Here is a 15166-nt window from a genome sequence, read left to right as displayed (position 1 = left end):
CACAGATGCAGGCCAGTTTCAGCCCATGGGCTGCCACTTTGCCATCTCTGATTGGAGGTTCCTATCAGACTAAAATTCCAGGTAGAGAAAGTCAAGATACTCATTCATTTATTCCACACATGATCACTGAATGTCTTGCTCCTTTCAGGCTCTGGGCCAGAGGAAGAAAGAGGTTGTATACATGGGTTTTTAATTTAGAGGTTTAAAAAAAAAATTAAAAACGAATCAAAAGTTTAATATGTTCTTGGAAATAATCACAGAGGGAAAAACTGGGCAATCTCTTCCTGTAGTTCCCTACTTGTGGTTTTTTAAATGGTGACTTCCTTTTAATGTTGTAAAATTAAAACTTGGAGGTGCAGCGTGACAGGTTAACATCTTAGTCTAATTTTCTCACCCAAGCTCTGGAGTCCAGCTGCCCACAGGACAATGAAAACTGACAAATCCTCAACTGCGTTGTTAGGAGCTCTAACACCCTGCAAACAGGTGAAGTAAAGGCCAAATATTAAGCATCTGCACAATTATCACTATAATTATCTAATTATAGATAGCTGGCTCTATGAGAGACTCCATCCTGGCTAGAACTACTGCGGGCTGGGCTAGAAGTACACACACAAGCAACACATACACACACATACACATACACATACAATGTATTAAAAGGATCATAGACTCCTGGCAGCTCAGAGCTGCAAAGCCCTGAGACAGCCTCTGGGCCAATTCTTTCATTTTCTGTTGGGGAAACTGAGGCAAGGGAAACTGAAGTCACTGCCCAAAGTCACACAGCTTGTTAGCCACACAGCCAGGAAGCCTGAGCTGATATATAGGTGACACTGCACATAACTAGCTTCTCAAGGATCAGTATGACTGTCTTCAGACTAGTGGCTTAGCATATATACAACGTCCTTTAACCTGGTTCTTCACAGTGACAAAAAACAAGGAATTTTATCACTTTTCCCCCATAAATCAACTACGTCTAAGAACAAGGGAATGTACAATGTGTCCCCCTCCTTGGGCTGGGCTCCAGGAGTCCTGGGTTTCTGTTCTGTGACTGAACCATACACAGCCCCCTGGAAGAGGGTGGACCGCGCTCTTTATCGGGTATTGGCAGCGAGGGCCGGGGAGGGCAAGGGCCTTGCCTGAGGTCACACGTGGACCGAGAGCCCGGGCTCCTGAGTTCCAAGCCCCAGAAAGCTTTCCATCCCACCCGGCTGCCTTCCTCTAAGAACGGATCCTGGAAACCAGATGTGGCCCTGTGTGAGAACCAGGCTCCCTCTCCAGAGTGCACCTCTTTATCACACTGGTCTCCGTTTACAGGTGGAGAAACTGAGGCACGGAGGCATGGAGTTACTGTCCTGGGTAAGAGTGAAGCCCAGGAGGTAGATTTCTCAGAATTCCCACTGAGAATTCTTTCTCCCTCCTGCTTCAAACGACCTCAGCCTGCCCCAGATGCCCACCCTTTCCCCCGTCCACCACAGCAGCAGTCCGAACATTGAACAGGCCAGTCAGCCATCCAGTTACCTTTTACAAGGTATTTGACCCAAATGCTTTTTTTCAAGTGGCCTTGAGGACCTTTATTTTCCAATTATCTTTCAGGTCTGATTCCCCTTGTGTAAAGCGTGGCCCTCCAGTGCCTCGGGGCTCGTCAGGAGACAGAGCGCCCGGCCCCTGCCCCGTTCACCAGCAGCTTCCAGATCCCACTAGAGGTCACTCCGTGGGGCTTCAGCAGAGCTTTCTTGTCACATATGGCAGAACCTAGCCTGAGAGCACAGCACTCGTGCTTCGGTCACAGACGGGACAAGCGGGTCCAGACCTCTAATAAGCCCCCTTTCTCCATACATTCCCCACCCATCCACCCGCCCAAAGCACTCTGGACCTCCTCCTCTCTTCCTGTTCTCTCCAGAAAGAGCCAGGCCTTTGCCTCAGCCACCATGACCCCGCTGCAGGACTGGTGAAGCCCAGGAGCCAGCACACCCCCCGGACAGCTTTACAGGGCATTCGTGCTGACATCCAAAGGCTCCCTCGTAGCCCAAGCCCAGTAGTTGTTTGTGGTGGAACCTATCGCTCACAACAGCACACTCTGTGTCTCTCTGCTGTTCATGGCACAAGGTGAGGCCAAACCTTCCCTTCCCGGCGTTCTCCTAATCCTCCTTTTCTGCCTCATGTACAAGGAAAATGTTCCACGTTCCCTGCTGTGCGGGGCACCCTGAGACAATGAATGAGTGATTGCGCTCCACAGGGGCCCAAGAGAGGGAGACACGCCCAAGTGTGAGCAGCTTACTCTACCCGGGCTTCCTGGAGGCGGTGGCTCCTGAGCTGAGTGAGTCCCAGGGCACTAGGCAGGACAGCCGGGTAAGAGAAGAGAGGAGAGGGATGTTACCGGGGGATAGCACCGCGGAGACAGAGGCTTGGCAGGATGAGGGGGCGTGGCTCACCAGGGGAAGGAGTCTGAGGCTGCAGGGTTTGGAAACGTCTCCATCCGAGGGGAACCGGCCTAGTTCAAGCTGTGCTGTCTCTTGCTGGGACCATCAGAGTAGCCTCAGGCTGGCCTCCCTGCCACTGGCCTCTCCATCTGCACTCCCTTCCCCTTCTATCAGCCAGACGGACCGCACCAACCGGCGCATCTGACAGGGTCACTCCCCAACACACTCACAAATGCTCAGCACCTCTACTAACCCACAGAATCATGACTAAATTCATCAGCCAGACATGGAGAGCTTTTCGTGATTTGACCTCAACCTACTCCAGCCTCCCGATCTTCTCATCTTTAAGTATTCCATGTTCCAGCCACTCCAGGCTGCTCCGCATTCCGCAGCCGTGCCCCACACCCTCACCCTGCCAGGGCATTGCTCAGGCTGTGCTCTCTGCCTGGAATTCCATCCCTCCTCCCCTCCCTGCATACACCCTTCAAAGCCCTTCCCTTGGGCACCCTGTCCAGCCTTTGCAGTGCTCCCGGCACTGATCTGGTGATTCTCTTTCCAAACACCCTGAGGCATCTTGCCAATTCTTATATAATGTTCCTTCTAATTTGTCTTGGAGCACATTTATGCGGTATCCCTCTCCCCAGGGAGACTGAATGCCCCTCAAAGGCCAGCTGGGACGTATCCTAGTCATCTCTGAATCCCCAGCACCAAGCAGTGAGCGCTAATGTGTTCTGAATTGTCCAGAATCACACAGCACTGATGCTCCAGCAGGGAAAAGATGGTATTTCTTGGACACCCTTCAAGTCAGCATCACACCTGCTGCCCTGAGCTGTCTGCTGGGCACCCAGCTGCTGCCCCAAGCAGGTCTGGGGAAGGGGATGCATTATGAAGGGTGCTAGAGTGTGGGTGCCCACCATGGGACCAGAGTTTACTGATGGAGATTTTGGAAAATGCCAAGCTAGAGAGTAAGACCTTTGTAATGTTTCCTTTGGGGATCTGGATTTAAATTCCTAGCAACTCCTCTCACTCCTCCTCAGAACTTTTGGCAGAGCAGAACATCAGGCCATCAGACTGGCAAACCCATAGTTACAGACTTCAAATTGTCACCAATATCATATCTCCCCTTCTCCAGTAATAAGAGCACTCCACCCTTAGCTGAGCACATGGCCACTTAGATTAAGGACTACTTTTCCCAGGCTCCCTTGCAGCTAGGTTGGGTCATGGTATGAGAACTGTCCAGTGGCAACTTCCAGTAACTTTCCTTAAAAGGTACTTGAAAAATGGCTTTTCTCCTTTTCTCCACCCCCACCCCTTTCCTTCTATTCTAATGCCTGGAATGCAGCTATCCTGGCCACCACCTTGGATCATGAGGATGAGGGCTACACCTTAGTGATGGCAAGGACATGAGCTGAATGGAACCTGGGACTCTGGGATGTTTGGGGAGCTAAGCTCCCTACCTGCCCTAGATTGCCCACCTCTGGACTTTTATGAGATGAATAAACCACTGCTTACATCATGTTATTTTGAATCTCTATTACTTACAGCTAAACTGCATTCTAACTGACAGCCTGGGTTCTCATCCCAGGGCTTTGAGGCCACAACAGGGCACTGGTGCTCTCTGACTTTGAATTCCCTTTCTGTAAAATGGTCAAGATCTCCTTTAGCTTGAAACCTCAGAATAAAGCCTTGAACTCTATATTAGAAACAGATTATGACAATCAGTTTTATCACCATAGGGCATAATTGTTCACTTTCATTCAACTGAACAGACACTGAATTATGGGGAGACTCTGTCAGGGCAGCTGCATCTGGTTGTGCAAGTTGTGCAATGGCACAACTCCAAGGGCATTATATGTTCTCTGGTTTATGTGAACAGTGGTTGCTGGAGTTGTGCAGTGCAAAACTTGCACAACTGTACCTGGCTGCCCTATACCTGTGGTGCTACAATGTGGCTCTAAGTTGCAAGAACCCTAGATTCTAGTGGGCAAATCATATATTCAGGTTCAACAAACATTTATTAAACACCTATTATGTGCCAGGCACTGGGCTAGGTACTTTTCATCTATCTATCTATCTATCTAAAAATCTGTCATGTGAACAGAGTCAGAATTGGAAACTGGGAGACCTATAGTCCAATCAAATGCCAAAACTTGGTTTTGTCTGTATATTTGAATGAGCTGCCAACATTTTCAAATAGGAAACTTGCACATAAAAATTCAGATTTCCAGGCTTTCTCTTTTTTTAAATTTTTTAAAATAAATTATTTTATTTATTTATTTTTGGCTGCATTGGGTCTTCGTTGCTGTGCACAGGCTTCCTCTAGTTGCGGTGAGCGGGGGCTACTCTTTGCTGCAGTGTGCGGGCTTCTCATTGCGGTGGCTTCTCTTGTTGCAGAATACAGGCTCTAGGCGCATGGGCTTCAGTAGTTGTGGCTCGCGGGCTCTAGAGCGCAGGCTCAATAGTTGTGGCACACGGGCTTAGTTGCTCTGCGGCACGTGGGATCTTCCTGGGCCAGGGTTCAAACCCAAGACCCCTGAGTTGGCAGGTGGATTCTCAACCACTGTGCCACCAGGGAAGCCCTCCAGCCTCTCTTGAAAAATTAGATGACATGGCAATATTGGGCAACAATTGGTGGAGTGGAACAGCAAGTGCCCTTTAGTCAAACACAAACTCTCCCATTTGCCTCAGTCCCCACCACTCCCTCCTGTCTCTGACACAGAGGCCAAGAAACAGTTAACAGTTATCACTGGCTCTGTTGTTGCTTTTCTTCTTGGAAGGTAAAGTGGTAAGTGAAAAATTTGTTTCTTATGTCCACATCTCTTTCAAGAGTGGAAAAGTAAAAGATGACCCAAGATGGCCACGTGCCTCACGAAAATTGGTCCATCTTCCTCCCTTCGTTATATTACCTACCTGATGTTGTGGGTGCTGGTTTGCTGCCTCTCAGGTAGAAGGTGTGGCAGTGGGAGAGATGGGGAAGAAACTGGGGGACGGGTGGGAAGAGAGGGTTAAAACTTTATCTATGGTAATTTCTTTTTTCTTTTTAAGGGTGATCTGAATCAAGTAAGGCAACATTTTTACATTTGTTAAGTTTGGATAGTGGAAACATAGGTGTATTCTGTACTCTATTATATGTTTAACATATTTCCTATTAAAAATGTCAAAGTCAAAAAGCTGCTGTGCTGGGGGCTTGGAGGGGGAGGGTCAGGAAGGCTTCCCAAGGGAGGGGTGGGGAGGTTGGGCCTTGAGAAATGGGAGGATTCTGACTTGAGAATGAAGGGCTCCAGATCCAAGAGGTCCCCCAGCAGCAGAGGCAGGGAGGAGACGATGGCAGGGCAGGGAGGAGGGCATTCTGGGGAGGCTGGAGGCCGGTCTTGGGGAAGGCAGTGGGGTGGAGAGGTGGTCACGGGGCCAGAAGACAGATGGTGGGATGGGGACTCACTGACACCTGGCCTCACTCGCCCTCACTCCACCAGGCCCATCCTTGGCTCTGTGTACCGCTGGCAGTGTTTCTAAGGATGTGTGCCTATTTTTAGAGCAGAGATTTATTTCTTTCCATTTCAACTGTTTACTTCTGTCCTGGGCTTGTGAATCCGCTGGTTTGTGCTACAAGGGAGAACCACAGCCCTGTGGACCAAACGTGGCTGCTTCCTGCACAGCCAAGAGCATCCTCTGGTTTATAGGATAACATTTGGGCCATGAATATGGAGGATTTTATGATTTTGTAGAGTCGGGTGGGAAGCCATGCAGTGTGACAGGAAGACCCAGGATTTTGTCCTGGTGCTGTGGCTTACTTGCTGTGTGACCTTGAACAAGTCCCTTCCCTTCTCTGGGTTTCAGGGGTTTTTTTGTTGTTGTTGTATTGATTTTTCATCACTAAAGTGGGGATAGTACTGCTTACCTCAAAGGGTTGGTATGAGGATTTGATGAAATACATAAAGCACTGGGTGAATGACATGTGTGGAGGAGGGACTCTGTAAATCAGGGATTCTTTATCTGTGCCGTGTTCGTATATACAGGGATAGGGGTGGGGCTCAGGTCATGTCTAAGTGTTCCTCTAACTCTGAGGTTCTACAGTCCTAGGTTTTCTCCTCCATCATTTCTCCCTGCAGTTCATGGTCCCTTGGTCTCAGAACTTTTGACACATTTTGGGCTGAGGGAGACAGGTCTACCTGAATGCAGCCTATCACCTACCAGCTATGTGATTCTGGGCGTCCATTTCCTTTTCTTAAAATGATTTCAACCCCAACCTATGAGGATCAGTCTCATAGGATCCTCGTGGAGGTTTTTTGAGATGATGCCCATAAAACAGCCTAGCACCTGGCATGTAAGACGACCTCAACAGAGAAATAACTGCAGTTTTTAAATTATTATTATTTCAGGCCTTGCAGGGGCCTGTTGTTTTCCATTGTTGTTTCTATAGTTGTAATGTGTCACAGACTCCCAATAGCAGACTTCAAAATCAACTTGTAAAATCCAATTTCTTTGTAAGTTTGGGGTTATCTCTACCATCTTCTCTTGTGTAAATATTTTGACCCTTTTACTGAGACACTAAAAAATATTACTCCTTTTCCTCAAAGCCTCATTAACAAGTAACATTTATAGTGAAATTCTTTATGCTGGTGGTTTCTTTCTTTTTTTAAGATTTATATTTATGGTGAAAATAACATAACAACTCCAAGAGAAACTGAATTAGAAAAAAGTAATTTGCTGGTAATTCCCCAGCTTTGTTCTCCAAGTTGCCTTCCAGGTCCTCCCACACACACTCACAGGAGGTGGTAGTTAACAGCACAGGCTACTGGGTCTGACTCTCTGGGCTGGAATCCCAGCTCCTGGGCAGGCTACTTCATCCCTCTAAGCCTCAGTTTCCCCATCTTTAAAATGGAGCTGATAACCAAACCTCTCAGAGGACTAAAGAAGATAATCCATGCAGGGCTTTGTCCCAGTAAACGTCAACTATCTATGGATGCTCTAAGAGCTCACACACTGTACCCTGCCCAAGTCACAGAGTGACTTGTCATTCTCAAACATCGCTGTACGTTGACCGTTTTCCCTGTTGCCTGGTACAAAGGCAATCTGAACCGAGGAGCTGGCTCAGCTTCAGAGCAGCATGCACTTAACTCCAGAGAGACGAGAAAGGGCAGATCCCCTTGGGGAATCAGTCAACAGCAGATACTTTTAGCACATGGAGCATTCCTCTCCCGTGGGAGTCCAAGTGCAACAATCTCATGATAAGCTTGAGTTTTTCCAGGACGCAGACTAAGAGAGAGAAAGTTTGGGGGACTTTTTTTTTTTTTTTACTGTGCCCAAGTTTGGAATCCTCTGCTGCAAACAAAGCAGCTTTCCAACTCTGTGTACTCTACTGTGTCACATGACACTGGGGCTTAACAACTGCATCACTGAAAACATAGCCTCCTGAAACATTACCTGTTAGCTGAATTCAGGTCATAAGGTTGCCAGGAACTGCTCATAAAATCAGAGACAGTTAGAGCTGGAGGGGGTGTCAGAGGGCATCTAGGCCCACTGTGTCCATTTTGCAGATAGGGAAACTGAGATCCAAAGAGGGAAAAGCACTTGCCAAAGTTGGGGGCAGAGCCAAGATTGAATAAGGACCTCTGCATCTCAGACTGTTTCTAGGAAGAAAAGGGGATAATTTTTCATACACTACCTTCCCCAACTACAAAACCAGAGCACATCCGTGGCTCAAACTATCTTCCTGAAGACTCCAGTGAAGCCTTATAGCGGTGTGACTAAGACGTGAACTTTTAGAGCCGTGTCATGGCTCTGCCACTGCCTCATTTCAGTTTCCTGGACAAGTTACTTCACCTCTCAGTTTTCTCATCCGTAAAATGGGCAGGATAACAGTGCCTGCACCATAGGATTAGGATGACGGTTGAATGAATTAATATTTTCAAAGTGCCTAGAACAGCGTCTGCACATAAAAAGTGCCGTATAAGCACTTGTTAAACCAAAATGAAAACAGGAGGAGTACAGGGTATAAGAGAGAGGGCAGCGGGCCCGGGCTGGTTCTGCTCGGGCCTGTGACCACAGCAAGTTCCTTCCCCTCTCTGGGCTCAGTTTCTGCTCTGTAAGTTGGATGGCTGGACACCTGCCGGTCTCTGCATCCCCTCCCCGCCAGGGGCTCGGAGGCCCCTCCTGGTCTGCATACCTTTGACCTCTCCCTGTGCTGTGATTTCAGAACATGGGCTGAGGGCAGGTGAAACTCGAGCTGGAATGTTTGTGCTCTCAGAAAGAATGGAGCCCCACTAGATCTTTTCAAAACTCCCATCCTGACTTGCAAATCAGGTAACAGAGACATCTCAGTGAAGGGCTAATTGTTAGATGGGGACAAAAACCCCGCTGGTCTCCGTTATCTCCTATCCTTGCTCTGATTTCTCTTCTCTTTTTCTTGAACTTAGAGAGAAAGGGGGCTTTGAAAATGTCCATTTGAAGCCACAATGCTACGAGGATCACAGGTCTCGGATTGCCCAACCCTACTCTGAAATTCAAGTGCACTTGTACCTTCCTCCTGCCAGAGGGGGAGGTGCCACACTTTGGAGCCTGTGTGAAATCTGAGTCTCCATGCCCTGGTCCTGTGACGCTGAGCAAGTCAGTCAGCTCTCCGCACCTCACCGGCTTCTCCAGCCCTCCAGTGTTCACCCGCATACCTTCCTGTTAATCACCGGTGAGAAGGGCTCAGGGCAGCTGGCTGTGTGACGTGTGCTCAGGGCAGCTGGTACAGAGGCCCTGGGAATCTGCTGCTAGGGCCAGACACCCTGATATTAGGGGTGAGGCCATTTGCCAGTTTAGAAGTGAAATGGAGCTCCTAGCTGGGGCTCCAGCAGTCCTTAGGGACTCTACTCCCGGCTCTGAGAGGGCTCCTCATCTGCCCCCTTCCCACTCCCAGGTCTGTTGCCTGGCTCTGACCCTTGTCATCACCTACCCAATTTGTAGCCACAGCCTAATCTAAACTCACCCCCATCCAGGGGCTCAGGGCAACTCCAACAGCCCCAAGGCCAGAGGCAGCAGGCTCTGGGGGCTCCTGGGAGTCTGTGCTTCACCCTGAAAACAGCAAAGATTCTGCAAGATGGCAGAAGGGTTGTGGAGAGGGGCAGGGGCCCTTCCTTACCTTCAGGAAAGATCTCTGTCACTACCATGGGAGCCCTTCCACCTCTCACCCATCTCCCCAGCCTCTCCTCCAGTCCATCTGTCCTTAGTCAGCAAGTCCACTGACTCTCTGCCTTCGGGACTCCCTGGGCCTGCTGAGAAAAGTCCAAACTCTTTCGTCTTCCTTGCACCCCTCTGCCCCCATATCTAGCCCAACCCCCCTTCCAGGCTCAGCGAGCCCTCCACAGAAACCATGCCTAAACTCCCCATCCCCAATTACTTGCTGTACATGAACCTTTGCTTGTGACCTTCACTCAGCATAGAATTCTTTGTTTTTATTCTTGACTTTGAAAAATCCAGGACCCAGTCCCAGTATCACCTATTCTGTGAAGCCTCCCACCAAAAAGAATTAATCCTCTCCCTGAGTGCTCCCACTTAGGACACGGTTTATTATGCCCGCTCCCCACTGGATGGAGGGCCTGAAGGGCAGAATCCCCGCTAGGCTCCCCTGCTGGTGGCCGCACAGGGGTCGGCGCATGGCAGGTAACTGAGTCATGTTTACTGAATTGACTAGAAGTAGCTTCATCCTCCTTCAGTTCTCACTTTTTAAAACTATCTGCTCTTGCAATTCTAGACAACGGTGATCTAGGATAGAATCAGAACAGAATAACTTTATAGCACTAAAGCTGGAAGCTTGATTGTTTCTTCCCTACGTCACTCGCTTTCATGGAAACCCAGGCTAATGGAAAGCGATGGTGCAGGGGAAGGAGGAACCCAAGACTCTCCCACCAACGCTGTCTTCTAATCAACCCCAGCAGCCTCACCTCAGGGACCGTCTCCTCCTGGCGGGGTCGGGGGTGGGGGCAGCAGGGGTTGTGAATAGCAAGATGAGAGCACATTGCTGGAGGGGCTTGTCACTCTGTGTGGCCTAGGGCCCAGCACCCCTAAACAAGGATTCTGGGTTATCTAGAAAGAAGACATTTAATCAAACCTGGAGATAAGACCAGGTTATAAGCTCATGGAAGCTTAGCTTTGAATGGGACCAAGCAACTCCATTATTTCATGGATGGGGACACTGAAGCTTAGGGACGGACAGCAACTGGCGCAAGGTCACATGAATGTAAGAGACAGGGCCAGGGTTGCACCTGGGACACGTAACCTCTAGTCCTGCGTATTCCCTGCTAACCTACATTCCCTCTACACTAGCTGCAACTACTTGAGGGTTAGTGAAATGGTAGCGTTTTCTTGTGTGGATCACTGTTAAACTAGGGTTGAGCAGTGACAGGTTTTTTTAAAAAGGCATGAAATATCCCATTTTTAATTTAAAAATATATCAAATGGGAAATTCACTTAATTCAGTAACATTCATTCTCTCCCTTCTCTGAGCTGGGCATTAGCCGGGGTACCTGAAATAGCCACCTCCCTCAGCTCTGCTGACTGCTCCATGGTGACCGGCCAAACCACAGACATGACCAGGGAGCCTCCTGCCTTGTGATGCCGTAACCTCACTGCAGAGGCAAATTCTGAGTATTAACCACACTTATATGTGCTACCTGACACGTATTCCCCACCATCCTGTGGCAGCTGGCTTGACAGAACGGTGGACTTGGCTTTTGCAGACTCAGTTGCAGTACAGATAGGTGGTAATACCCTGCAGGACTGGGGCAAGGGTCTCTAGGAGGCTGTACATACTCTGAATCAGAGTCCAATATATGGAGCTTCTCCTCCCACGGCCAGGATTCACGGGCCTAGAAAATGGGAGTAGCACCCCTCACTATTACCAGTGGTACCCCTAGTGACCCACTGGCAAAAGTTGTGCATCCTGTTCTTGTGACCTGATGCTCTGCTGGCCTCAAGGTCTTAATTAGTTCCAAAGGGAGGAATGCTTCCACTAGGAGACATAGCAGTGATTCCATTGGATTGGAGGTTAAGACTGCCACTTTGGGCTCCTTATGCCTCTGAATGAATAGGCAGAGAGGGAGTTTCTGTACCGGCTGGGGTGATTGGTCCTGGTTACCAAGGGTAAATCAGACTGCTGCTCCACAAGGAAGGTAACGAAGAGTATGTCTGTAATACAGGAGATTCCTTAGGGCTTTCTTAGTATTGCCAGGACCTGTGATTAGAGTCAATGGAAAACTGTAACAACTCAATCCAGGCAGGACTACTAATGGTCCAGGCCCTTCAGAACTAGGTTCACTCCGCCGGCAAAGAACCACACCCAGCTGAGGCTATGGTTGCTGAAGGTGAGGGAAGTACAGAATGGACACCAGCTATGACCACGTGACCAGTTAGAGAAACGAGGACAGTGTGGTCAGGAGTACTTCCTCTGTATTTTTTTATGAACATGTTTGTGTATGTGTGGGTCTATGTATGTGTATTAAGTAAATATCTTTGTTTTCTTCCCTCTCTTATTCTCTTAACATGAAACACAAGATGTATTGGTTTTATATGGTGGTATCTAAGTATTGTTAATTTTACATCATAGTATTAAATTATGGGCGATCAAGGAGAAAGGTAAACATTACTCAAGGACTTTACCTCTTCTTCTGGCAGGTTATACACAGGACAGTTGTATCATGTTAGGCAGAATTATGACCTTGTTATTGTCTTTATTTGGAGATAAGTATGGTTTAAGGAGATGTATATGGGTGCCGAGTTGACTAGGAGTGGACTTGTGATGGTTAATTTTATGTCTCAACTTGACAGGGCCATGGGGTGCCCAGATGTTTAGACAATTATTCTGGGTATGTCTGTAAGGGGGTTTCTAGATGAGATTAACATTTGAATTGGTAGACTGAGTAAAGCAGATTGTCCTCCCTAATGTGGGTGGGCCCCACCCAATCAGTTGAAGGTCTGAATACATGTAGAACAAAAAAGCTGATCCTCCTACCAGCAAAGGGGGAATTTCCTTCTGCCTGATTACTTTGAGCTGGGTAATTGCTTTTGTGTTTTGTTTTTTCTCTTGCCTTTGGACTTGAACTGAAAGCACTGGCTCTTCCTGGGTCTTGAGCCTGCCAGTTATTCGACTGAAACTATACCATCAGCTTTCCTGGTTCCCAGGCCTTTGAACTCAGGCTAGAACTACACTCCCAGCTGTCCTGGGTCTCCAGCTTGCCAACTGCAGATCTTGGAACTTGTCAACCTCAATAATCATGTGAGCCAATTACTTATAATAAATTTCTTTATACATATATATATATATAATCTCCTACCTCCTAATGGTTCTGTTTCTCTAGAGAACCCTGACTAATATAACACACACTCACACACGCACCTGCAAAGGCAATGTTACTCCAATGTTATTGTCATAGTGGGAAAGGGGAAGTGGTACTTCAGGAAGTCGGCCTACCCCTCCCCTAGGTGGTAATGGCTGCTGTCCTTGCAACTGTGACAACGTGTCCCCTTTAGTGTCTACTCACGTCAGGGTCCAGCTCATCCAGCTCATTTTCCAGGGTCCTCAGCTCTTCTTCTGTAAGGGCTCCAAGGATTTCATCTTCATCCAGGTCACGGTATTTCTCTAGTTCTCGTCTGTACGACATCGTAGAAGAACTTTCTGTTCCCATCTATGACCTACCAGAAAGAGAAAAATCTTAGAAAGACCCTTCTTGGATTTGCTCTCAGAGCAAATAGATGCTTATCACTCACATGGAGCCCTGGGCATGTTTTATGAATTGTCAGGATAATAATTACTATACTGGAATCCTGTATTAAGTTGGACTAATTATCTCATAAACCTTGCAAGGGAAAAGTCCTGAGGGCTTGCAATTTAACGACTTGTAATTGTTGTAATTGGCATGGCCATTAGTTACAAGTAATAGGTGATTATAAATGGCTTACCAGTGCCTGAAAACTATTTTATTCTTCAAATAGTTCTAAAATTTTCTGTACAACCCTCCACCCTTCACCCCACACCCTGATGGAAAACATGAACGCTGGAAATTCTGCCAAGGCTGATCTTAAAAGCAGGGGAAGTGTCAGTGGCTAATTAAGCACCTGCTGCATGCAGGCCCTTCCCCTGCAACATCTCATTCAATCCTCACAAGAAGCAGCTGACAGTAATAGCTAACTTTTACTACCATAGGCCAAGCTGTGCCTTAAGTAATTCCCAAGGACATTCTAATTTAACCTCTGAGGTAGGCATTTGTCCCCGTCTTGCAGATGAGGACGCTGAGCTTAGAGAGGCTGAGTGACTCACACGAATCACACTACCAGTAGCGGACAGGACCACCATTTGAACCCCAGTCTGCTGGCTTTCCAAGCCCACGTGGCTCTAGCCATTGTATCAGGCACCTTTTCATAGAGTCACCTAACTTCATGGCCAGAAGGAGATCGCCTGGTCCAGACCTCTCACTTCACCCCCCAGGGAGCTGGCTCAGAGGGAGGAAGTGATTGATCGAGGGGGTGGGAGTCCAGGTCTGCCACTTCCCAGCTGCTCTCCTTGCGAGAGGAGGCTACTGCGTATTCTCTGTGGCACAGATGACACCTAACACCTGTGTTTGTATCCTGTCTCTGCTACTTCCATAACCATGACACTTTCACACCCGAGAACTCATTCAATCCTGATGCCACACCCTGTAAATTGAATTTTTTAACTAACACCTTTTTATCAACAAAGAAACTGAGGGATGACCTAGGGCTTGACTCAGAACCCCTGTCACCGGACCCCAGTGCTCCCCACTACACCACACTGCCTGTCACCTAACCCGGGAGACACAATGGGGCCCTAAGCCCTTCTGTCCCCCAGCTTGGCTGGAACTGTCTGATAAGATGACAAGCCCAGCTCACACATCACCTCCTCTGTGAAGCCTCAGTGTCCCCTCTCTGAGCAAAGTTCATCACGGCCACAGCACTGCACCCACACCTCTGCACGCAGCTCGCACGTCTGCCTCCTGCGGCTTCCTCATGGGCAGGGCCTGGGTTTGCTCCACCCCACTCTCCCGAGGGCCCGACTCAGGGCTGTGCACACAGCAGGAAGTCTTTCACTGAAATGAACCCAATTCCAGTTCTCACCTGCCATTGGTGGTCCAATCAGACCACCTTGAGGACATTCTGGGCTCTTCTCTTGGAAAATGGACAGTGTCAGCTTGCTGCAGAGCTGCTAGCATCTCTGTGTCTAAGCCAGTTCCCACCTGTCCTGCAGCCTATGTGAGCCGAGCGCTCAGCTTTTGTTTCTGAGGCTGACAGGCTAAAGGGTGAGGCAGCAGCTCAGAGCATTTGCAAATGCTGCAGAATGAAATGTGTTATTATGTATAGAGTTGATGTTATGGGTGGAACTGTGTCCCCTCCAAATTCATATAAGTTCTAACCCCCTGTACCTCAGTAACCTAGAACCACATTCCAAGTAAGAATGTGACAGTTACTTGGAAAGAGGGTTGTTGCAGATGTAATTAGTTAAGTTTAGATGTGGTCATGCCAGAGGAGGGGTCCCTAATCCAATAGGACTGATGTCCTTATAAAGAAGGGAAATTTACACAGGCACACAGGAAGAACACCATGTGAAGATGAAGGTAGAGATGGGGGTGATGCTTCTGCAAGCCAAGGAATACCAAAGATTACCAGCAAACCACCGGGAGCTGGAGTAGAGGCCTGGAACAGACCCTCACAGCCCTTGGAAGGAACCAACCCTAACGATACCTGGATCT

The 15166-nt window shown here is 48.4% G+C and overlaps 1 protein-coding gene across 2 annotated transcripts in view; it reads right to left on the bottom strand.

Moving 5' to 3' along the window:
• The window catches only part of TMOD1 (tropomodulin 1), a 79484-nt gene that overhangs the window by 45040 nt on the left and 19278 nt on the right, over positions 1 to 15166 (bottom strand). Inside the window, exon 2 of one of the 2 annotated variants that reach the window (XM_079925743.1) lies at positions 12944 to 13094. In XM_079925743.1, coding sequence (XP_079781869.1) covers positions 12944 to 13087 — 144 coding nt within the window. In that variant the 5' untranslated portion in view covers positions 13088 to 13094. Of the gene's footprint in view, positions 1 to 2432; positions 2568 to 12943; positions 13095 to 15166 lie in introns of those variants that run through there. The other variant, XM_079925744.1, reaches the window with a different exon arrangement.

Source organism: Stenella coeruleoalba, assembly GCF_951394435.1.
Source record: "Stenella coeruleoalba genome assembly, chromosome: 7".
Classification (NCBI taxonomy): Eukaryota; Metazoa; Chordata; class Mammalia; order Artiodactyla; family Delphinidae; genus Stenella; species Stenella coeruleoalba.
Note: the sequence above shows the minus strand (reverse complement) of the source record. Positions and strands in the feature narration are given on the sequence as shown.